At 35.9% G+C, this 26,464-nt stretch overlaps 1 protein-coding gene across 5 annotated transcripts in view; it reads right to left on the bottom strand.

Moving 5' to 3' along the window:
- Positions 1 to 5,673: 5,673 nt before the first annotated feature.
- Positions 5,674 to 26,464, bottom strand: part of PRKD1 (protein kinase D1) — a 415,044-nt gene continuing 394,253 nt past the window's right edge. For all 5 annotated transcript variants that reach the window (XM_001364580.4, XM_001364651.4, XM_056810441.1 and 2 more), the window contains 2 exons: positions 7,969 to 8,054; positions 5,674 to 6,187 (listed from right to left, as the gene is read on the bottom strand). In XM_001364580.4, the coding sequence (XP_001364617.1) occupies positions 5,969 to 6,187; positions 7,969 to 8,054 (305 nt within the window). In that variant the 3' untranslated portion in view covers positions 5,674 to 5,968. The remainder of the gene's footprint in view (positions 6,188 to 7,968; positions 8,055 to 26,464) is intronic.

Below are 26,464 nucleotides of genomic sequence, written 5' to 3'. Positions count from 1 at the left end.
ATCAATTTTTTTTCTTTAATTGATGAAAAGAAAAAAAAAGAAATATTGGGATAGAGAAGGGAAAGGCTGATGAAGCTCCTATCAGATTGTTTCCATCTCATTCAAGTAGGAAATGTTGTCAGTTGCTGACAGTAAATAAGACAGTTATCAATTTGGTGAAATGGAGACATGGAAAATGTGTAGAACAACAATAGGGGATACCATGAAGGGTCTTGCAGAAGACTTCTTACAGAATTGAAAGTAGTGCTTTGAGATGACATATATTCATAAAAGAATAAGCTCACAAGAGAGGGCTGGAAGAAGTTTTCACCCTCTTAGGAAAATATTTTTGAGGAAAAAACTTAATTATCATAGGTAGATAGATTTAGAGATGGAAGAGACTTTAAAGGACATCTACTTCAACCTTATTTTACAAATGAGGAAACTGGGGCCAAGAGGATTTGCCAAAAGTTTACATAATAAATGTCAGAAACACAATTTAAACCCAAGTCCTCTAATACCAAATCTTGCACTCCCCCTTAGCCCCAGCACCATGTCTACCTCTTACTTGCCTAATAACCCTTCCTTTGTCTTTTAGGTTTACATGCCCTAAATCCAGAGTTCTGACATTCTCCCATCTCCAGATTGAATTTTTAGGCTCACCAATATGAATTATAATTGGCACTATTAATATATCACCATTCTAGACAACTTTGCTTAAACACCCCAGCTTCTACCAATTTATTTCTTCAGAACATTAGTGTATTATTAATTGCATGCCTTGCTGTTTAGAATTGAATGGTAAAAAAAAATTCAATGTTCAGGTGAAGATGAAGTAGATTTAGTCATCTAGCTATGGTTCAGATCATTTAACCTCATCTATTCTTGTTTCTTTATGGGTAAAATGAAGGAGATGGACGACAGTTATCTTGGGATCCATTAAAGTTCTAGAAATTATGACCCTAACAAACCATTTCTCCAGGTGGGAAAATAAGTAACTCCTCCCTCTTAGTCTTCTAGTCTACATAATGTCATGGCAATAGCAGTGATATTGGAGTCAAGATACCTAGCTCCAGGTTCCTGCTGATGTTTACTAGCTCTGTGACCTTTGACAGAAAAATGAACTTCTTTGAGTTTCAGTGAGCCTGAGGATCCAGTGTTTTGAACCTTGAAGACCCAGAAGGGATGGTGGGGGGGAATAGGGGTTGGGGCTGGGATAATCCTAGGAAGTAAACATCAGTCTGGGAACCTAAGGCCGGTTCAAATAGGGTTTTCTACCTCTATCACCCAATGGAGGGTAGAGCCTAGCTATGGAATAAAGTCTAATTCAGAACCTAGTTCTAGTGATATGAGTACATCAAAGACATACATACTATATGCAGTGTTGAGAGGAAAGGGCTTAAAAATTTAAGTATTATTTATAATTTTTATTCTTAAAAATTTCTAGAAATATCATGACTTCCTTCACAAATACATTGAAGTGATAGCTCCTCTGGCAAAAACCTGTAACTTTCAACAAACCTAAGGATGCTCAATAAATAAATGGAGAAACAATACTAAGTGGTTTTTCTTTTTACTCCAGAGACAATCAGCCAGCTGCCCAGGAACAATAGGAAACAAAACATGTGTCAGAAACACCAAACAAGCCTACATCCTCCCAGAAAGACCAAATAAAGGCCAGAGACACATGCAGCCTTCAAGGGCTCTTTATCCAGAGTAGAAAGAAAGGAGTCTCTCTTTCTTTCAGAAAATCCCAGGTTGCTTGTTAACTCATGGTGGGGGAATCTTGGAAACCTTTTTATTTTTTAACTTATTTTTTATTAGCCAATTGCAAGTCAAGAGGCACTGTTGTGTCCCTATCCAGTGAGGGCATGACAGCCCAGGTACTAGGGTTCAGAGTTTCCTAACCCCCTTTCCTAACATACCAGAAGATCCAGTGCTCTGAACCCTGAAGACCTGGGAATAGACAGACAGAAATATAGAAAAAAATACATAAAGTACTTGATATCAAAAACATGGCAAGGAGACATGACTCAGGAATTCCTGGAGTCCATTAATTTTTTTAAAAGTCTAGAAATTATATTTAAAGAAACCATAATTGGAAATAGCCCTGACACCTGTCTGAACCAAAAGAAAAAAATAAAGATAGAAAGAACCCATTAATCTCTTCCAGAAAGAAACTTTAAAAGGAAAGGTCCTTGGAAATGTCATAGTCAAATCCAGGGTCTCAAGTCAAAGAAAAAAAAATACTCCTAGCACTCCATAGAAATGGTTCATATTCTAAGGACATATAGTGAGGATCCTTAAAGATCTAGCAGCTGCAGATTTTGCTATTTTTCATAATTGAAGGATCTAAAATGGACAAAAGGTGGTTGAATACCTATACTCATAGAAATACATCAAACTCAGCAAGTAAATAAATGAGAATGGCAGGGAGGAGTGATAAAGGAGGATCAGGACAGGAAATCTTAAAAGAAAATTCCTGATCCTAAAGGAGATAAAGAAAAGGGAAGGGGGGAGGAGGAGGATAGAGGGGGTAGAGAAGGAAAGGGAGAGAAAAGGAAGGCAAAGGGAGAGGAGAGAAGAAGGGAAAAGAAATCTGTCCAAAGCATATACGATGAGGGATGTTAATTTACCTCCTTAGAGAAAGGCAATTGTTTTAAGTTGTAAAATGTTTTTTTGACATGACTGCTGGGTGGAATTCCTTTGGACTCTATTACATGTCCGACCCTCTCCCACCTTTTAGCTGAAGGACTGGATTAAAGCACAGAAGGGGTTAGGGATACTGATGCCAAAAAGTGAAAGTCATTGAAATACTTTCTAAGAAGCACTGGAAAGAAGCATGGACAAGTAGAGCATTTAAAAAAGTAATTTGTGGAATTTATTCTATATTTAAAAAAAAAACAACAAGCAGGATAAAATATAAATTCATTGCTTTGTCTCCTTTTGTGTTCTGTTGTATATATGGAAAATGGCTTTTGATGTTTAAGTTCAAAATAAAACGCATTGAAGTATTGTAAATATTATCACATAGTTCTTTATGATGTGTGCAGTTATTCTCTCTATAAGAATATATATATACATTCAGCACCATGTTTTCATGATGGAAGAAGACTAGCATCTCAAAGTTCCTATTCAATATATTGGAACTATTTTAAGTCTTATTTTAGCCTTCTTATCTACAGAATAGTTAACTCCTATTCTTTCATCTTAAAAATGGCTTGTTAACTTTTTATTCTTTTGTAAGAAATAATATGGCTAAGTAATGTTTAAGCAAACTATAGCTGCAGAATCACATTGGAAGAGATTTCAGTGGCCTTCTTGTAGTTCAACCCTCACTGAAAGTTGAATGTCCTATTGCAGTGGTTCTCAAAGTATGGTCTAGGAAATCCCATATATTCCTTCCTGCCCATCCTTGACCATGTTATGGGGTCTATGAGGTCAAAACTATTTTTAATGATAATCTTGAGGTGTATGCATTTCTATTACATTAAAGATAGACATAAACCACATAAAAAAGGTTCTTTGACATTCTCAATAATTTTAAGAGAGCAAAGCAATCTGGAGATCAAAAAAGTTTAAGAGCCACTATTTGACAAATGACTATCTAACCTTTACTTTGTAAACTCCAATGAGGGAGAACTTACTACCTCCTAAAGTAGCCCATTTAATTAAAACATAAGATCTAATTTTTACATATTTTTCTGACATCAAGAATAAATGTGACTCTTTGAAACTTACACATACAGCTTCTAATTTTATGATTTCTAGAGAGCAAGTTTAATTCCTCTTCTATGTGATCACTAGACCCCTTAATTAAATCAATGTCAGGCTTATGGGAGTCTATATCAAGGTCCTAATTTGCAACAATATTATATTTGACCCCAACTAAAATATTTGGCTTTCACTCTTACACAAGTGAAGGATCACCCACTTGTTCTGTTGATATCTATGCCACTCAGTAGGGTTGGGAAGGAAAAAGAATAAGCATTTATACGGCACTCACATTGTGACAGGCATTTAACCAAGAACTTTATAAATATTATCTTGTTTAATCCTCAATATAACCTTTAAGAGGTAGGAAATTGAGGAAAAAATAAGGTTATGAGGCTTGCCTAAGGTCACACAGCTGGAAGTATCTGAAGCTGGTTTTGAACTCAGGTCTTCCTGAATCTGGGCCCAACATTCTATCCATAGCACTATGATGAATCTAAAGGAAGGCTCTAAATCTGTTGGATGGATTCCCAATGAAGAACTTATGGGAAGCCATGGACAGGATGGAAAGATTTTTATTCATTGTGATTTGCACCATATGAGGGAGTACTCAGAGCAATAAGATTACAGATCTATCAGAATGTTGACATATCTTTAGTTTCCTGTTGAATATGGAGGATTTTCCAGTCATAATAATGATGTGGGTGGCAAAGTGGGTAGAGAACTGGTTTCATAGTCAGGGAGAAACAGTTTTAGGTGCTACCTTTGCTAGATACAGTTTGTATAACTTTGAGCAAACTATTGGATCTCTCTGTGCCACAGGGAACTTTCTAAGGCCCTAAGTTGTAGAACAGGTAGAGGAAGGCTCCTCATTGGAAGTTCGTAACAGGAACAAAATCACATGTCTAGAAATCACCATAATAATAGGGGGAAAAGATTTCATTTTGCTTCAGAATTCATACTTGTTCTTATAGCTCATGATTCCCTTGTACCATTCATGACTACCAACTCTGCTTAAGAACAAATTCTAAATGATGGATTGATTTGATTTCTTATGCTGATTGATATGTGAGTCATCTGAGTCTGGGATCATGTGAATTTCAAAGGAAAGAACTCATTACCAGAGGAAAATCTTTCTCCCCCCCCCCCCCCCCCCGCCCCCAAGTCTTGGAAAATTTTATTTAATTAATTATTTTAGAATTTTTTTTTTGGTTACAAGATTCATGTTCTTTCCTTCACTCAAACCCCTCCTGTAGCTGACGTGCAATTCCACTGGGTTTTACATGTGTCATTGATCAAGACCGATTTCCATATTATTGATATTTGCACTAGGGTGTGATCATTTAGAGTCTACATCCCCAATCATATCCCCATCGACCCATGTGATCAAGCAGTTGTTTTTCTTCTGAGTTTCTACTGCCACAGTTCTTCCAGAGGAAAATATTTCTGACAAGGCTTTTGTTGTTGTTGTTTTGTTGTTTGTTTTTATTTTCAAAAACATACACAAAGGCAACAGGTTGTTCAGTTGCTTAATGTCCATAATACAGCAGAATATTGTAAGAAAAGGGGAAATGTAATTGTAGATAAAACAGTTTACATGACTAAGGCATTTAGGTTTAAAAGCAGTTGTCCTGTTGTGTACTCAAGCATATTTAATTGGATACATATCCATATACTCAGGTGCACACAGAAGGTTTTCATCTGAAACTATAGAGTATCTCATCTCTCACATGTATGGATGTTTAAGAATTTTACCTAAATACTTTTCTTTTTTCTCTCTTAAAACAGATAATTCTTTTGTTTTGCTTCATCTTGATTTTACCAATGATTTCAGGAGTTGTTCACAGAAAAGTGGCAATAATCTACTCTTCAAGAGTTTGCTTACACATTCAAATACTAGTGGTGCACAGAAAACAGACTCTATTTCATGGAAAGTTTCACTCTTTTACCAACATGAGGCTCAAGTAAGAAAAACACTGATTTGCAAAGGCACAGTGGAGACAGGTTTAATGCATTAAATATAACATGAATCATTCACAAGAACAAGTTTAGTGTTTCAGGGAACTTTTGTTAATACAACACAGTTGGGTCACATAAAATACAAATGCTTCTGTTGATTTGTCTTGGCAACTCAGATACATCAACAGTGCTAACAGTTTAACAGCTTTGTTCCCATCTGACAGAAAATGATGGCAGTTCTGCAAGGCGAATGTTAAACCTGACCGTATGTATTTATTAATTCCACAGTGTTTTGACAGATTATAGGGGCTATAACTTAGAGGATGCTGACCCGCTCACTGAGGGTTCTCATCTCTGTTTCCTCCAACTCTGAGTTTGTGCTGTACTCGATATTCTGATCACTAAGGTGGGCTGGATACTGCAGACCCTGATCTCCCGCATACTGTTCCCACCTTAAGTCGTCGCTTTCGTGCGTAATATACCGTTCCCCATTCTTGCATTCTAGCTCTCTTAAGTCTAACCAAGTTTCATAATCCTGGGAAAGAAAATACAAAATGTTAGCACTTAGATCCTTAAAACCCAGAAGCCACAAAGCCCATGTTTTAGTGGAGCAAGCAATGCAGTCTGAAGAAATGAGTTTCAATTCTGGCTCTGCTAATTCCTTTGTGAGATAGAGTGCCTTATCTGATATAATAGAAAGAAGGGTGGATCTGAAATTAGAGAACCTGAGTTCAAATGCCATCGATGACCTTGAGAAAATCACTAACCTTCTCTGAGTCTTAAGTTTCTTTGTCTGTAAATTGAGGGATTAGAGTAGTGGCCTTTGAAGGTTCCTTTTAGCTCTAGATCCATAATATTATACAATAACCCCTTCTGGGCTTCAGTTGTGTTATCTGTATAATGAGATGACTTCTACAGTCCCTTCAAGTTCTAATTCTTATGATGCCTGGAATTCTTCCTTTAGAATTCAGTTCCAACTTTCAATTTGAATTAACATCTCTGTACAAGTAGATTTACCATATGACTATTATATTTTATGACTTTATTATTGTAGAAATAATTCATTGTTTCTAATCTCACCATGACTGTCAATATCAGCACGGCAAACAAAGGATGAAGGCAAATGTGTGGCCAATTTTTTGTTTGTTTGTTTTAGGGGCAGGATGGATGAGGCTGTGATTTCCTGAGCATAGGGGAACTCGAGTATAGAAACTCCCTTTAGCCAAAGATATAGAATAGCAAGTTATTATGACCTTGTAGTCTTAAAGCATATCCCTGGGGGCAATGAGAAATCAAATGATTTTACTATGATCACAAGCGAGGATATGTTAGAAGCAGGATTTGAACTGAGTTCTTCCTGACTCCAGGGATGGCTCCCTATATCCCAAACCATGCAATCTGTTGGATTAATATAATTTATTTCCAGGTATCTCACCCCCTACCTCTACTTCCCACAATAATAGAAGGCATCATCTGGTAAGCAGATACACACACATATATGTAAGTGTGTATGTGTGTGTGTAGGTATGTAATGTCTTTGGTGTTTCTACTTCTTAAAGATTCATTCTCTGAAAGCGAACTTTCACAAGTCATTCTTGAAAAATTAAGTTTAATTATTCACATATATGTATATATATATATACACACAAACACATATATGGTATATGTATTTCTTATTTATATTATACTTTGAATCGAAGTCACCTGATGTAGAAAGAAATATTCTGAGCTATATGATTTTCGAATTTGGTATTGCATTACATGTACAAGCTCTGAAAATTCAATTTATATGAGAATTTTCAACTGATAGCTAGTTTTGCTAATATGTTAATGAATAAACTTTAAGAATATATGATAAATATCTGTTGTATGTTAGAATGAATAAGAGTTTGGGTTTTGAAAATATATAACTGAAAATTAACTCCAAATGAGCAGATGGGCATGTGTTTGGTTATTTGCTTCATGCATACAGATGCTTTTTAAATCTAGACTCTTGAGCTATTATTCTCTCTTATATTTTTCTTCAGGAAAATGGGGTGAATGGAATTTGTATCTTCTGGTTTATGTAGCTAAGATAATATTTATTAAAAATGAAATATTTGATAAAACAAATGGTTTGTTAAATTCTACAGGGTTCCATGCATTTAGGCAATGAACATTACTTTAGCAAAAGACCTTGTCATTCTTTGAACATTTTCATCCTGAGAAATACATCAATAGGTATTTTGTATAAGTAAAAAAACATAAAGTCAAATCATTACAAATATGTAGTAGTTCATCCTGTTGAGAGTGAATATGAAATTATTGATGTATTACCTGTAACCATGGGTGACTCAGTGTCTTATCCACACTATACCGCTTTCTCATTTTCACTTGCAACAAATTGTTGATGAGATCGATGGCTAGGGGAAAAGATATTTGTTTTTAAATCATAGGGACTGATATATTGGTAGTCATAAGTCATAATTATAAGAAGATGACAAATTTCTCCATATATGTTATGCTTCTTTGCAGCTTCCATCTTATCACAATACATTGAGTACATTAGTCACAACAAAGACTTTTGAACTCTAATAAATAGATTTTATCTCCTTTGTGATGATTCCATGATGTCAACCCAAAACCCATCAGAAGTATTCGATAGCAAATATTTATTTATCATACAATCATTAAGTGTCTACTGTTTTGCTGAGCACTGGGGATAAAAATACAAAAATAGAAAGTCCCTGCCTTCAAAGGGCTTAGTTTTCCTGGGCAAAACAAATATGTATGCAGATAAGCAAATACAGAATATTGCAATACATTGCAGAATATTGTAATACAATATAATTGCATTATAATACAGGTGTAGAGTATCAGAAATGTAAAGTAAATCTTGGCAGCCTATGGAGGAAAATGATTTCCATTAACTCACAGACTATAACCATAAAGCTATCTATTCCTCATGGGAATTCTTAAACAGAATATGCTTGATTTTGGAGAAGGAGCATGATATAATGGAAAGATGAGTGGTCTTGGTATAGGAAACATTGGGTTCATGTTCTGCCTCTGAACTACACTAGCTATAAAAAAGTTTTAAGGATTTTCAATTTAAATGTGAGAGCAAGAAAAGGGTCCAGTCTCGGAGTAAAGAAAAACTGGGTTAAGGGTTTTTCTCTGAAATATACTACTTAAGTGACCATGGATAAAGAGAACCTTTCAATAACCGCCAGGAAATTCTCTAATTTTGAAGATCTGCATTATGTGGGAGGAATTTTCACTCTGGATATTTTCTTGTGATATAAAATTCCAGTCTGGACCAACCCCCACCCTCACACGTCTATAGGTAAGTATAGTCACATTCAAGGAAAAGTATTAGACAGCAAGGATGCTGAGCTGTAAGATAGGTTTACAAGTTTGAAAACAAAGTAGACTATAGCATTTTTGTTTGTTTGTTTTTTGACCAGTTGCTATGGCTTTCAAGGTATTTTCCTTAAAATTTTAACTGATTTAATTCAATGATAGATTTTTAATTGATTCCTTCTATAGACTGGGCACTGCATTAGACATGAAAGCTACCAACATGAATTAGATTTAGAACCCAAACTATTTGCAATCTAGATGTAAACTGAACCTTATAAATGTACTTGAAACCTTTTCTTCTTAGTTTATCCTTCATCATATTGATACATGTTTGCTACTTTTCTGTTCTCTCAGAGCTTTGAAAGATATTCTCACAGTGTATCCAGTCAACTGATATGCAGAAGAGTTTAATGGGATCTGCAAATTCAGTAGAAAGGAGTAACATTTTAATATGATTTTTTTAAACCTAAAGCTACTCTTATACATTTGTCACTCAGAATATAGTTCTTTCAAAGTAGTTCACTATAACAATTAGCAAACGTTTATCCCTGTTACTTTGCCATCTTAGCCTCTGAATTTTAACAAAAGGGTAAACCGAGGCATATTTCTGCACAAGATGCCATTTATTAGCAGGGGCATGCTACTTGTCAATAAATGGCTCAGTGGCTTGCCTCCATTCATACCAAAGACCTCAAGCAAAAGAATAGTTCCTCTTTTAAGAGGTTTGGGAATTATAGAAAAAAGAACAGAACAGGGTCATGGCATAATGGAACTGAGAGCAACATGACTATTTTCAAAGCAGAGGAGCAAGAAACAACATGATTGGTTGTAAGTTTAGTAATGGGAACTAGCAACGATCCCCTTTCTCTCGTGAGACTAAGAAAGATTCCAAAGTCTAGGTACAAAACAATGGCCCAGATTTTGGGGCAGCAAAGCAGATATCTTTGAAGGACAGGTTAATGACATAAAGAGATCAGGCCCAAACTCCCTTTCTATCTCCCACAGTCCCTTAGGTTAACAAAATTTCTTGAGGCAAGAATAAATCAGTAATTAGCAGGAGAGTTGGATTTCTAAACTTAACCTCTTATAGGCCAGGTGAATCCTGAATTAAGTTCACAGACAAAGAACCATGTCTCAAGCAGTAATAAGACAAAAGCAGTTGCAGGACAAAATCCATTATTTATAAATAGGATTAATAAATAAATAATACAGGATTTATTTTAATCTTCTCATATCCATTATGAATACCATCCTCAAAGGGATCTATAATCTCATTATTTTGGCCATTGAATATTCTTTCCAAATCTGGAATTTCATTTTCCCCACCAAACCATCCACACCTGCCTATACTGCACAATTCTTGCCTGTATTCTACCATATGTTCACTACAAGGAGCCTCTTTTCATTTAAAAACAGTTAGGACAATATCACATTGGAGTACATGGGTTGTCCACTGGTTCTCTCTCATATAGAATTAACTTTCTTCTTTCTATCGCTTGTATGTTTCTTTGATTCTATCCCTTTTGCTGCTGCTTCTTTACAACCCTCATTTGAAATGTTTCAGCCTGTTCCTGCCTACCATATTGGCCTTTATGTGATCCTTAATTTCAAGTCTTCGGAGACTGCAGTGTTCAATGACTCGCAGTCATTTGATATCAAAGAGCTATGGCAAGTAAATGCTTAAAGCACTTTTTGATGTAGAAATCATGTGTCATGCAATATGTTCAAATGCTTTCCATGGTTCTCCCTACTTTTGTACTAGCTAGGGTACCAGGGAATGGTCCAATTTTTGAATTCCACACATGTACATTCAAGATCTTTTGAAAATGTAACTCTCCAAGTGAACCACTTATTTGAGCATGTGAGTTAAAATATCCATTCACAAGATTTCTTCAATGGTGAGTAAAGTGCTTACTTTATTCATGCCTCTATGAAATCAGACAGCAAAAATGGTGGGCTGCCAGTAATGGCAGAGCTAATATACAACTGGAAATGTGTAGCAGAACTGTCTCCCCAGAAACTACAGGAATAAAATGCACAAAATTAATTCACTCATTCTGTTTTGAATTCCATAATTAGGAAGGCAAGAGCAAAGCAACTCAATAAAAGACCTGTTGTTGTTTTTTACCCAAATTGGCCCCCACGGAGTACCACATTGCCTAAATGAAGAGGTAAGCAATGCCAGATGAGAAGTTGGAGTGTAGGGGTAGCGTAATAAACGATGATGAAGAAATTGTTCTGCTGAATGAAGTGTGCAATTAACAGCCTCATTAACTACCATAGTACCTGAGGTACCTATGTAGCTGGATATGCAGCATCAGAGCAATATAAAACATCTACCATGCAGAAAAAATTATAGGACACAAGGAGAGACTATTACATCTATTCTCTATACAAATGTGTATTTGATGTATAGTCTATTCTATATTCAATATGTGTGTAAAACAGATTTCATAGACTACTTGGTGGCATCACCCATGCAAAAAGAGTGGCACTAAAAAAATGGAAATCTAATGATGTCATATGGTTTGAATGTATTGAGAAGTTAAACATCAACCTTCAAATCGTTCAAAGGCATAACTAGATGGAGGGAAAGCAGGTTGGCCACATGGCTATTTCTCAAGGGCTTGTGTCTCAGACAAATTATCCAAATTCCTGAACAGGAGTGAATGTTTGGTCTTTTTTGCATATATAATAGAAGTAATTCATTTTAATTATGATCTCCTTCTAGCACAATTTTGGTTGATGCTCACCTCTGATCAGGCCATTTTCTTGATCAGAACCTTTCAATGACTCTGCAGTATCTAGTCAATAAATCCCAAATTCCTTATAATGGCATTTAATGCATGCCACAACCAAGAACTGGCTTATTCTTCATCATGAAATCATCAATTCTGCCAAGTTGGACTATTTACTATACCTCAACTCTTCTTAACCTCATTGTTATGTTATGACTTTTGTTCTCCTCAGGCATGTTGAAATAACACCCATCTTTCCAGGCTCAACTTAAAAGCCACCTCCTTTCATAATTTCACTGACCTCTCCCTAACCTCTATGATAAACTCAACAAAAATTTATTTTTCTTTCAAAAAATTCATTGATTGTTACTCTCCTATATACTTATTTTGTGACAGTTTTTTGTACTATATATGCATGATTTGATTCTGCTAGACTTTGAGCACCTAGAGGGACAAAGCTATGTCTTATTTATTTCTATATTGTCACTGACGCTTAGCACATTATTTTGTAGCAATCATAACTGTGGCTAACATTTATATAATAATTTGCAAAAGGCTTTATGAATATAATCACATTTGACCCTTTAACAACTCTGTGAAATGGGTGGCTTTTATTATCACCATTTTGTGACAAAGAAATTGAGTCTGAGAGAAGTTAATTGACTTGCTTAGGGTCTTATAGCTAGTAAGTGTTTGAGGTAGAATTTGAACAAAGGCTTGGCTTCGACTCCAGGAATATCAATTCCTTCACTGTGCCACTTACCTGTTTATTTATATATAGTAGGTACTTAGTTTTTAAAATTACATTTATTTGTTAAATTGGGCCAACAATGAAGAATGCTCTTGCTGGTTTTCTTACACTTGACAATGAATATTGAAAATGCTTAAGTCAATCTCCTTAGATTTGTTTATTCAGCTTAGATTGAAACTGCTCTACTGTAAATGAGAAATGGTTTTTACTTTCAGACATGCCTAGGTTGCTACATAGCAGTGTGACTCTGGGCAAGTTATTTGAATTTTGTTTGCTTCAGTTTCCTTAACCGTAAAATGGTTTTAAGAAGAGTTTCTATCTTGATCCTTTGTGAGAATCAAATATAGATATATTTGATATATTAGCACAGTTCCTGGCACATGTAGTGGGGACTATATAAATTCTTGTTGCCTTCTTCCTTTATAGACATAACAATTTTAAGGAATCTTAGAGGCTAACTAGGTCAGGTCTCTCATTTGACTGATGAGTAAGTGGAGGCCAAAGAAGGTAGGGTGATTTGACCAAGTCTCATATAGAGAGGAAGCATCAAAAGTGAGTTCTCACGCCAAAAGCAATGCTCTTTCTGCTTCCCATATCTGTACTTGTTCATTTTATTTGGAAGCATATTTTTTGTATTTAAAACTTGCCCTTTAAAAGCTAACAGGCTACTTGAGATGAAAAAATATGTGCATAAAACAATGAACAAACAATTATAAGTAAAAGATAGAATCTAAAACCTAAGATTTGGAAAGACTCTTAGATATTGTTTAGTTGAACTTTATTTTACAGATGGGGTAAATGAGATCCTAAGAAATAAACTGACTCAAACAGAAACAAAGTGAATTAGTGGAAGACTAATGCTAAAAAATAATCCTTTCTACAATATATCTTAAAGACAGTTCCCTGGCCTCTCTTTGAATACTTTTTGTGGCAAGAAACCCCTGCCTGATAAATCAGCTTGTTCCAATGTTGGACAGCTCTTGTTGGAAAGGTGATTCTTGTCCAGAGGCTTAATCTACACCCCTGTTAACACTATTTCTTAGCTTTTGTTCTATCCTTTAGGTTTGTAAGTCTATGTTTTCTATTCGGAGGTAAATGCCACATTTCCCCCCAAATCTCTTTATGTTAACAGTTCTGACAAGCACATGAAATTGTATTTTAGAAAACTTGCCATCCTCCTTTCATCCTTAAGATAAATTTAGTTTGTCAATGTCCTTCTTAAAATACAGTGCTTGTAATTCAAAGGCATACTGCAGATATAATCTAAACACAACCGAGTATAAAATTATTGCCCATGATTTGCCATCTAAATCTGATAGCCTTTTGAGGGGGCAGATTAGACTGTGCCTTCATATAAGCCTAGAGTTAACTACGCCCTGTCATATTCTTTTTCACATGAACTTCTAGCTAGCCAGGTCTCCCCCATCTTGTACTTGTGAAATTCTTTTGGCTCTTAATGTGCAGACTTTTACATTTATCCCTGTTAAATTTCATCTTGTTGGTTTTGGCCCAGGATTCTAGCCTGCTGAGATTGTTTTGAATCTTGACGCTGTTATCTATCATAGTAGCTCTCCTTTCCAAGTTTGTGTCATTTGCAAATCTGATAAGAATCTATGTCTTCATCCAAGTAATTGAGAAAATGTTGAATAGGAAAGGGCCAAGTTGAAAGAATTGCTGCCAAGGATAAAAGATTGGACTAGATGGCACTTAAGGTTCCTTCTAATTAATTCTAGAGCATGATACAATGGAAGAAGAGCTGCATGTGGAGTCAGAGGACCTGGGCTTGAATTTCAAATCTCACCTTGTCACTTAATATTGGTATGACTTAATATTGGTATGACTAGCATGTCATTTAAATTTCCCAGATTTCACTTTTCTTATTTTAAAATAAGAGTTGAACTAGATGACATCTGATGTCCCATTTGTCTCTAGAGCTATGACAGGCACTAGGTACAAAGCCCCATACTTCTCACTAGAGTCTTCCTTCTAGGTTGATGCAATTATTCATTGGCACTCTAAATAAAGAGGATCAATAAGTGGAGAATCCTTCTAATCCATCTGGGTCATGATTATTTAAAATAATGAATCCCATGAAGTCACCACATTATGCAAATCTGGAAATATCTAATGAAAATATTAAAATAATGAGACTACTTCATGGAATTCACTATTCATATTAGACATAGGTGTAGTATCATCACTCATCTTACATTTTCACAAGAAAGTTATAATGAGACTTTTTTCTTTGTTATTTTATGTTGTATAAAATAGAAACTTCTCTGGCTTTTAAAATTCTTTTCAATCTGGTTACAAACTATCTTCTTATCTTATATATTTTCCACTTTTCAGGGTATAGAGCTAGTTAAACTAGCCTTCTTTATGATTCTCACACAAAGTATTCTGTTTTCATATCATTGTAATCACTGGTTCTCCTTCATGGCTAGAAAAATACACTCCCTAACCAACTGTATTCAAAGAATCCATCACTTTCTTAACTATAAAGCTCAAATACTTCCTTCTCCACAAAGCATTTCCTTATCCCTGCAAATAGTAATGCCCTCTCACTTTATATTTTCAACTATCTTGTATTATTTACTCAAAGGGCAATGTAATATCACATAGTAGACCATGGCACAGTGATGGGCCTGGAGTAAGAAAGACTCATCTTTCTGAGTTCAAATGTCCTCAAACACTTACTAGATGTGTGACTCTTGGGAAGTCATTTAACCCAGTTTGCCTTAGTTTGCTCATTTGTAAAATGAGCTGGGGTAGGTAATAGCAAATCACTCTAGCATATTTGCCAAGAAAATTCCAAATGGTGTCATGTAGAGTCAAATACACCTGAAAAACAATATTATTTATTCTGGATATACTCAAATATGGGCATGCTGTCTCCCTAAATAGAAGGTTTATCCTAGCCTAAGATAAGATCCTTGAACTGGAAGACTGCCAGGTCTTAGCCAACATATTCCAACCCAGGGCAGAAAAGAAGGAGATCAAAGTTTCCTTACTGATTAAGTGAGTTCAGGCCTCTGAATTGCTACTGCGCTTCTAGTCTGGGAGAGACAAGGAGACCAACACTTAAAAAAAAAAAAACAATAGACATCACAGAATCCAATATTAAATTGAAAGTGTTATAGTTTGTAGAGTCAATTCTTTCCTTAAAAAAATTAACATTCTTTAATTTTTCATTGCCTCTTTTTCTTCTCCATGAATGATCAAAAATTTATCAGCAGTAGCTCTATTATCTGCAAGTTACTTAATCATCCTGGGATGTAATCCATCTATACTTGGACAATGGAACCTACATAAGTAGCCAAATTCTCTTTGCAGCATCTTCTAAATTTTCTTGGGTAGTAATTTCATTTTTCTAGTGTTTTCATCACCTTTCCCCTTAAAAACTGGCTTTTTTGTAAAATAAGAGTGAACTAATAATAATATATATCTCTTGACATGACACTATCTTCTCCTAGCAGTGGACTTTTAATTTTTCATTCCCTTTGAATTTTGTATATGTGCATACATATGTCTTTATATTGTGATGAGTATTTTTCCTAAGATTCAATTTGTTTTGGGTTTTACCCTTTCTGACAATATATTTATAAACTAGTAAGCACTCAGTATATGTTCTTGGGTTATGGATTCCTTCTCCCATTTTTGTATCCTTTAAAAATCTGAACTCATCTATAATTTCCTTGTGTAGCCACACAAATTTCTCTAGATCCTTCCCTGTTTTCTTTTTTACTGGGATGGGAAGGAAGGAAATAAGCATTTATTAAGTACCTACCAGGTGCTAGACAAAGTTCTAAGAGCATTATACAAAATAATATCAGACTTGATTCCTCCCAAACCCTGAAGATATCAATATCCCTATTTTATAGTTGAGGAAAGTGAGGCAGACAGAGGTTAAGTAATTTTCCCAGTCATACAGCTAGTCAGTGTCTAAGGCTGGATTGGAACTCTAGTGTTTTTTTTTTATTACAAGCCCAGAAGCTCTGTCAAATAAACTGCTTAACTATTTACTATTAAGTAATCAGTATTTGATCTTCTAAAATCTCCTATCTCTTAGAGGTAATACTCTCTTTTAGTTTTGAGGCATGGATTATATTCACCTTTACTCTGAATTTTTAAAATTCATCTTTCAAACATTTAAGTTCTATGTCTGACTACAACCAACACTGCCTTTTCTTGAAGTCACGGCTTCAACGATACAGTAGTCGTTTTCTTTCAAGGTCCCTGCCACTTCCTTGTGGATAAAAACAAAGCCAAATAGCAGTTTTCCCATTATTTAAAGATAAAAATGATGACAAGTTAAGAATGCATCAGAGTTAACAGCATTAGTCTTGAGAGTTTTCAGGACAATCTAAGATGCCCAAGCTATATCAGAGCTCACCTTGAAGCCAGGTTTGTAACTGAACAAATATAAAATGCCACCATATTAACTGGAAGATTTAAATGCTAAGACAACTTGAGTAATATTATGAAAATGAGAGCTCTCTTAGGAAGTTGGACATATGGATTTTATTTCTGATGAACTAAGAGAAGGAATCATTGAATGCCAGGCACATACCATGCATACATTCTATATTGCAAGGCTATATATAAGTACATAGATAGAAAGATATAGATATAGATATAGATATAGATATAGACATAGATATAGACATAGATATAGACATAGATATAGATATAGATATAGATATAGATAGAAGCAGCCACTTTTATGTAAAACCAGGGAAGCTGGGTGGCAGAGTAGATATAGTACTAAGCCTAGAATCAGCAAGACGTATCTAAGTAAAAATATGATCTCAGATATTTACTAGCTATGTGACCCTGGGAAAGTCACTTACCTCTGCTTGCCTCAGTTTCCTCATCTATAAAAATGAACAGGAGAAGGAAATGGCAAACCATCCTAGTATATTTATTAATAAAAGCTTAAAAGGGGTCACAAAGAGTTGAATAAGCCTGAAAAATGACTGAGCAAAAACATAATGTAAACTCAGAATGGAGGACAGGTCTGGTATCCAATGCATACACCATATTCTAACAATGAGAATAACATGCACTGGTCATTTTTGTATGAGTATCAGAGAAGCAACCTGGCACAATTGTTAAGAATACTAGCTTTCACATCAGGGACATCTTTGTCCAAGTCCTTCACCTACTACTTAATGGATCTTTGATCATTAGGAAGTCATTTAAACTTTAAGTACCACAAAGAGCTCTCTAAAAACACTAGAGACACAGGAGGTAAGCTGGAAAGAATCTCAGAGGCCAGCTAATTAAAACCTTCTCATTTTGCACAGAAAATTAAGACCCAAGGAAGTTAAGTGACTTCTTCAAGGTCACCAGGTACTAAATAGAAGAGGCAGGTGTTGAATGTGGTCCTCTGACTTGAGAACCAATCCTCTTTTGCATTTTACCTAGTTGCCTCTTCAAGTTGTGCTTGCCAATTTGCATTTGCAGAGGGAGTTTCTTCATCTACAGATCTCTCATTTACAAAATCTCATGTTTGGCTATGAAACAGAGATTCCATTCTATGCATTAGAAATATTTTGAAACTGAAGAGTTTAAAGAACTTAATAAGTTATTCCTTCCTCATTGGTACTTGCACTGCCTATTCCTTAAAAAATATTTTTGGAATTCCTACTATGTGAGGGCAGGTAGATGGCTCAGTGGATAGAATCTGGAGCCAAGAAGTTGTTTTTCAGTCATTGTCATGTCTGACTGTTCATGACTTTAGGCACTTCTATTGTCCATATTTCTCAAGTCTGTCCAACTTAATGTTCATTGTTTCCATGGAATTTTCTAGCCATTGCATTTTTCTCCATACCCTTCTCCTTTTGTGTAGCAGTCCACCCCTAGCTATGGGCAAGGGGAACAGTTGGTATGTACAGATTGCCTCAGAAGAGAGCATGCTCAGTCTTGAGCATGCTCAGTATTGCACGTGGCTGGGGAAGCCTCTGACCCTTGACCCCAGCTTCCCCCAGGTTACGTGGAAACACAGGTTTCTTTGTGCTCACCTGGTTAAGAGAAACCACACCTATACCTTGTCATTAACCAATGAGGATCATCCCTATGTACTGTGTATATTTGCATATCAAAGACTATTTAGCCCAGCAAGCTCCGCCTCTAGCTCTCTCTCTCTTTCAGGCTAGCTGATGGCTGTCCTGGTAGGAGCTTGGCCTCTGGCCAAGCTCAATCTTTAAATCTTCTCTATCTCTCTTTCATCTCTCTGACCTGTGTGGTATTAAATGTGGATCTCTGGACTGGTAAAAGCCTTCGAAGTGGTCCTTTGATCAAAGCTTGGCTGTGGCTTATGGAAAATTAATAAAGACTCATTCCTGCCACCTCATATTTCTAATTTGACTCCATCATCCCCCTCGTGGCATTTAAAATGTCTATCCTGTCTCTATCTTCCTACCTTAAAGCTTCTCTCCCCTCTGAGGAAGCTTTATTTTGCCTTTAACCTTTCCCAACATCTTCTCATTATGTGGCCAAAGTATTTGAACTTCAACTTCAGTATTTACTGGAGTCAGAAAGATATGAGTTAAATTCAATCTCAAACATTTACAAGTTGTGTGACCCTGGGCAAGTCATTAACCTCTGTTTGCCTTGATTCATTAGAGAAAGAAATGGCCAATCACTCTAGTATCTTTACCAAGAAAAAAAAAAACCCATGGGCAATACTGGTATGTTTTGGTCTACAGAATCACTAAGAGTCAGAGGTGACTAAGCAACAACAATGACAACTATGTGAAGGGAGTATGCTAATAATAGAGAATTTTACAGCTCCCAGCTTTCTGTAACAGACAGAAAGACCTGAGATTGAATCCTACCTCAAATATGTGCTAGCTATATGATAATGAGCAAGTAATTAAACTGTCTCAGTTTCCCCATCTATAAAATAGCAGTAATAGCAGCACTTAGCTTACAGGGTTGTCAGGATAAAATCAAATGAAAAACATGTAGGAGGAAGCTGGGTGGTTCAGTGGATTGAGAGTGAGGCCTAAAGATGAGAGGTCCTGGGTTCAAATCTGTCCTTAGACACTTCCTATCTCTATGATTCTGGGTAAGTCACTTAACCCCCATTGCCTAGCCCTTATCACTCTACTGCCTTAGAACCACTACACAGTAAAAATATTATGTAAAGTTACTTTGTAAATTCCCAAATTTTATATGTTAGCTATTATGATTCTGTAAGTGTTAGTTCAGGACATTATATCAATACAATGCTACAAAATATGTAAAGATCTGAAAAAAAGATTTTTTCCCTCAAAGGAGAACTATACATGAATCCCTGTTATTAGCTTCTTTGCCTAGGTCCAGTTTAAACTTGCCCTTATTTGATCTCCACATTTTTCTACTTTTTCCCTCTAATTGCAGCCTTTCCTTGCACCCTTTTTCTCTTAGTAGAACTGCAACTGATTGTTTCTTTTTGCTTCTCCCTTCTCTTTCTTCTGTTAAATAAAGCTCATTTCCTTTGTATTTCTGACTCATTACCTGTCTCTGTGCAGTACTTATTAATCTCCCTTATGGGTTGCTTCACACTGATGGCAAGTTATGTGTTTATTTAAAAAAAAATCATTTTGCAAAACTCTCCACATTCCAGCTCACAACTCTGCATGCTGTTGCTGGGCAACACTGGGAAGCTGGCTCTAGTGGGCTGGTGCTAAAGGCTACATACTGTAAACAAGTCAACAGACTATCCTAATCTCCCTCCCTTCCCTAGTCAAATAGAGAAACCCTATTAAGTCTGAGACCTTTCAAAGCAAGCCAAAATCTTTATTTTCTTTTCCTCATTCTGGTCTCAGTAGAGACCATTCAATGATGGATGGTACTCCTGTTTTGTATCCATTCTCACATTTCAGAGAATGCTCACATAGTGTGAAAGGTCTTAAGGGATGCAGGAGAATAAATACAAGTTGAAACAATGTAGTGTAATGGAAGGAATTCTAGATTTAGAGTAAAAGAACTTGGATTTGAATTCCAAATCTTCCACTAAACATGTGTGTTTGTTATTGCTGTTTAGTTGTTTCAGTTGCGTCTTATTCTTCATGATCCCATTGGGGGTTTTCTTGGCAAAGATACTGGAGAGGTTTGCAATCTCCTTTTCCAGTTCATTTGATAGATGAGGAAACTGAAGCAAACACAAGATTAAGTGCCTTGCCCTTATCATACAAGCTAGGGCATAAGATAGGATTTGAACTCAGATCTTCCTGACTCCAGGCCAACCTAATGCTCATTCACTGTGCCATCTAGTTGGATAAGTATCTTTACTTCCCTAAGTCTCAGTTTCATCATCTATGAAATGGGGAGGTTGTACTAGATGACTTTTTAAATTCCCATTCAGCTCTATTCTTATGAGTTACACTGAATAAAAAGCTTCAGTATTCAATGTTTTCAAAAGCCTGAGGTAGAAATCAAGAACTTAACTTGTATTAAAATAAAGAGTGATCTTTTATTGGAGGAAAGACATGGCAATTATACCTTTCCATTTCAAAGAAATTGTACTCTCAAATTACCATTTATAAGAGATTGCATGAACAAATATAAAGATCAAAGGCCTTGAAACCTGAGGGTGAAATCCTGGTTTTGCCATTTACTACCTGTGAGACCATGGCTAAGTCCTTTTACATCTTTAACCCTGGTTCCTATTTGTTAAATGAGAGACTTGATAGCCTTGAAGGAACCTCCTTCTGGCTTTAGATCTATGATACTTTGAGAATCAAATAAACTTGGACGTTTTGAAACATAGAAATCAAGGTACAAATAACAGGTTTTCAATTGTTAAGTTTCTTTGTGAAACAAGAAAACTGCTCATACATGGGGTATAATCAATGTCTACATTCTTATTCAAAAACCCTTCTGGATTTTTTTCTCTAAAAATAAATATTTGTTTAAAGAAAAACCCATCAATTATGCTTTCTTTTCTTTTGCAACAAATGAAGTCGTTACTATTAGGACATTTTTTCATCCATTGTTTCATTCTTTTTTTGTTTTAAAAAACAAAACAATAACATGAATATTCCACATTTATTCTAACAGTTGTATATTTGTTCTCATCATTTCATGCTCTTCATCTTCTATTTTGCATCTTTTGACTTTTCATTTATATGCAGTTAGCTCTAGAATTTTAAGTTTAGGGTATTCCAAACAAGTTTAACCCTGGTAGATTCTGACAGATCAAAGTCTGTTAACTTCAGCCTAACAATCCTGATTAAGACTTCTGGAACTTGGCACATAATTTGTGAGAAGCTCATGGCCAGTCTCTTCCTCTCTACTGTTTGACAGTAGTGTTAATCTGTTGACAAATCAATTTGTTCATTAAAATTCAGGAGGCTTACTGGATTTGCCAGCTCAATAAACTGTAACAAACACAGTTTAATGATTAAAATGGCAATTATCTTTCTTTTGTCTAGGACCAGATTAGATCACTGGGTCTCATCTACTTGGGTCTTATTTTCAATAGGGTTACTTTTTGTTGTGAACAATGCTTAGTAAGAGGGAGACCTGCAGCTGTGTCTTTCTTAGGCAAGGCCTCAAACTTCTAATTTGAGATCCTTGTATTGAAAAGCACACTATTTGCCTGTAATGTTGCTAAGCTTGTATTTAACATTATTTTGTATCTTTGCTGTTTTTCCCCCCCTTGTCTCATTGAAAAGTAATTTGGGATTAATTTTTTAAATGGAGTATCAAAACTAAATTTTAATACCTTGATAAGTTTGGGAAGTAAGAATTATGTCCTGTTACTAACTAGAATTGTAGTATTTTTACAGTTTTAAGTGGTTCTAATCCAACCCCTGAGGGTTGGGTCATCAATGGCTATCTAGTCTATCTAGTCTACTTCTTGAAGAAACTGAGGCCCAGTGAGGTTAAATAATTTGTCTGGGATCATATGATATTAAGTATTGATTCTTGAAGAATATATTTTCTTTCTTTCCTTTCCTTCTCTTCTTCCCTCCCTCCTTTTTCTTCCTTCCTCTTTCTCTTCTTTCTTTCTCTTCCTTCCTTCCTCCCTCCCTTTTTCTTTCTTCCTTTCTTCTTCCTTCCTCTCTTCCTTTCTTCCTTCTTTTCTTTCTTTCTTTCTTTCTTTCTTTCTTTCTTTCTTTCTTTCTTTCTTTCTTTCTTTCTTTCTTTCTTTCTTTCTTTCTTTCTTTCTTTCTTTCTTTCTTTCTTTCTTTCTTTCTTCTTTCTTTCTTCTTCCTTCCTCTTTCTTTTTTCTTTCTTTATTCTTCCTTCCTTCCTTTCTTTTTCTTTATTTCCTTCCCTTCCTCCTTCCTTATTTCCTTTCTTCCTTTTCTCCCTCGTTTAATATGGAGCCAGATTTTTTGCCTCCATAGCCAGCATTTTCTTAAAGATGAGAAAACTAAAGCTTGGAAGGATCATAATACTATAGATTAAAGAGTCAGAAGTGTCTTGGGGTCCTCTCTAAGCCAAATCTCTCATTTTTCAGGTGAGGAAACTGGGGTAAATTCCTTGACACCCCAGACTTCATTCTGTGTAAGCTTTGTATCTTCCCCAGTATTTAGCCTGTTGATCTGATTATAGTATACCCTTGGTGATAGGAACAATATTCATCAAGGTCCCTGCCAAGTAGGCCAGGTTAAAATTTATTCCTTAAAAGGCAAGGAAGCTTTTTTGTACTGGCAGAGGAGGCTAAGACTCAAGCCAAATGGGGTATAGGTTTCTTTGTCACCTAAGAACAGGTGGAATCAATCCATAGCAGAAAGTCACCACACCCTGCCTTACTAAACAAGAAGTCTTTCTCTATGGAAGCTGGGGCTAGGGTGGGTTGGGGAGGGAGGGTTATGGTTAGGGTCTATGCCAGCTAAGTTAAAAGCTGCATCCTTTTCATAATACAGCTAAATAAATTTCCTTTTGTTAACTGTTGAATGAACCATTGACTCTTATTTCTTTCCACTTTCAAACATGAACTTCCAGCCAGGCCAGATGTATTACACATCCTTAAAGATGTTGGTTATGCTTTATTCTATGGTACATTACCTCTGAGGGGGCAGGGGGTTCTGCCGGAAAGCTGAAATTACATTGTACCTAACAGAATACTAATACAAGCATTTGTTGAGTTCCCTAATCTGTCATCACCCCAAAGATAATTTCTCATTAAAAGCATGTTGAACTCATGAATAGAAAGTCTTTTTCCCTCTTTCTTTCCAAAAGGAAAAGAACACATAGGAAATCACAGTTTCCTTTTTAAGCATGATACTTAATGTCTTCCACTAAATCGTATGACCGATGCCAAGCGATAATGTCACAGCAGGTGGCTTGGCAAAGGTGCCTCTGATGAATCTTCACCTGGGAACGTAGAAATTGATCTCCAGTCAGCATGAGTGGGGCTTGTCGGCAGACAATTTCCTGCTACTGTTTCTCTGTTGATTGCTTTCTGTTTACCTCTCTAATGTCAGATAAAGTAACATGAACCACTTGTAAGGTGGGGGGGGGAGGGAAAAAGCAGTTTCTTGATGATTTTTTTGCAGGCCTTTTCCTGAAGTTGCTCAAATTTCCAGCCAGTTCTCAAGTTGATCTTATCAATGCACTTTGATGAGGGAAACGCACCAAGTACTCTGACAACTACCATTTCAACATTTCTAAAACCTTCCTGCTCATCTTTCTTACAGAGAAAAAAAAAATTCTCATCCCTGAGCAAATTATTTCTCACCTAGCTAGTGATATCCTTCCTCTCATTCAATTTACCCCTTCAATCTCTTCAGCCTGTAGGTACCAAAAGGATTTTCCTATTGCTTTGCTCAGATCACATTCTACCTTTAATTCTAGACCTAATTTGATGTTCCTGACCTCATCTATAACACTTGGAGTTGCTCTAATCAGGCCAGTTTCTCTCCTAAATTTGTTACTCACTTCAATCTAGTTAGTCTGGGTACTCCTTTGGAAAGGGATGTGTTTTAATTTCTCTATTTGTTTCTTTCTTTGGCTCTACCCTCCAGTGATAGCCCTATACTACAGACAATTCTTCCCTTTTCTTGGAGAGAAAAACAAAACAAAACAGAAAACAAACAACTCATGTATTTTCTATGCTGGGGGGGGGGCACAAAGATTGTCATTATTATTTTAAATCCCCTCATGATAGAGGCAGGGTGGTATAGTAATTAGTCAATCAATAAATATTTATTAAGCACCAACAACATGCCAGGTACTAGGGTAAGCTCAGCAGATACAAAATGAGGCAAAAGGCAGTTTCTGTCTTCATGGAGTTCACAATCAATTTTTAAAAGGGATATACCTCCATGTATATTATATACAGGTGGTTGATTTTTGTCCTTCATACTCAAATAGAACCAAAAAAACATATTAAGTTTGGGTCAATGTACAAGGTATCTGACTATGGCTGATCAGATTAATATGAGCTTGGAAGGCTCTACCACTGGTCAGGTACAAATAGCTGGTTATGAACATTTGAGATGGAGATACCTCTACATTTGTACATCTTTTTAGCTGCTGCAATTCGACTTTGCTCAATGAGTACAGTGCCTTCTTTGATGTGGGCATGATATGCAGGACAATTCAGTGCCAGTGTTTTACAATTGATACTAAAGCTCTTAAGAGAGGCCTTTAGACTTCTTTATCCATTATACTCCAACAGCTTTCTTACCCCAGAATAGCACTCTACCTCTGTTTTCCCTTACTCTCATTGGTCAATCCCTGAAGGGGCCTCCATTTTAAGGAAAATGGCTAAGTAAGTCACATTTACTTCTTCATTCCTCTTTGGGCTCTATTGCTGACTCTACACCAGGAACCAGCAGCATTTTCCAATTCCTTTCTCCTGTTTTTGTTGTTGTTTGTTTTTGTTTTTGTTTACCTTCTGTTTTAGTAGCAATTCAAAGACAGAAGAACAGCAATACCTAGGCAATTGGGATTACGGAGTCACATTGCTGGGAAGTATAAGAACTCAAATTTGAAGTCAGGTTCTTTCTGATTCCAGGCTTGGTGCTCTATCCACTGTGCTATCTAGTTGCTCCTTTTCCCCTGCTTTTGCGCTTCCATTTATGTGCTATCTTTCCCTATTAGACTATGAGCTCCTTGAGAGCAGACTCTTGTTTTTTGCTTTATATATATTCCCAGCATTTATCACAATATTTGCCACATAGAAAATCCCAAATAAATGCTTGGTGATTTTTAAATGAATGTAGCTAAGCCTAAATAATGATTAATGGTTTATCTAGCAGAGGTGCTTGGGGTTTCTTAAATGTTTTGCACTGCTGAACAGATCTCACTTAGGTCGCTGACTGGTGTTTGAGAATAGTTACCCATTCAACACACCTCAAATCTCCAACAAATATTAAATATCTTTATAGCTATAGATTATTCATTTTACTCTCTAAATATCAGATTTTCAATTTACAAGAGAAGGGATGTACTTGATCATAATCAGATGGATGTTGTTCTCTATTTTCATATTATCTCAAAGATCATTATGTCCTGGGTACTTAGTAAATGCTTATTGATTGACTGATCCATTGAAAAGGTGAAAGGCTGACTGCCCATAAAAGAAGGTGAAACAAGGATCTTGCCTAAAACATGGGGTCCAGGAACTTTTTCCTCCATCAATGCATTTTTAGTTTGTTCTCTCCTCTGTCTCTCTCTGTCTTTGTCTCTGTCTCTCTTTCCATAAACACCACATTTATTGTATAGATAGCAGTACAGTGTTCTGAAAGAGAACCCTGTCAACCAGATGAGTCACAAGATCATTTATAGAAATTTTCCATTAAAAAAAAATCTATGCAGGAGTTCTTAGTTATTATATGTTTGGTTATTTACATGTCAAATTTGAGATTGAAGCTATTTTTCAACTAATATGTTTATTTATTAATATGAACAGAGGTGATTAAACTTAAACATTATGTTAAATGAGCTCTAGTATAATAGAAGTAAGATGATAAAAGATTATTATAAGATACCTCAACATTTTACATAAATGCCCCAATGGAACCTTTGTTTTTTT

Source organism: Monodelphis domestica, chromosome 1 (genome assembly GCF_027887165.1).
Source record: "Monodelphis domestica isolate mMonDom1 chromosome 1, mMonDom1.pri, whole genome shotgun sequence".
Lineage (NCBI taxonomy): Eukaryota > Metazoa > Chordata > Mammalia > Didelphimorphia > Didelphidae > Monodelphis > Monodelphis domestica.
Note: the sequence above shows the minus strand (reverse complement) of the source record. Positions and strands in the feature narration are given on the sequence as shown.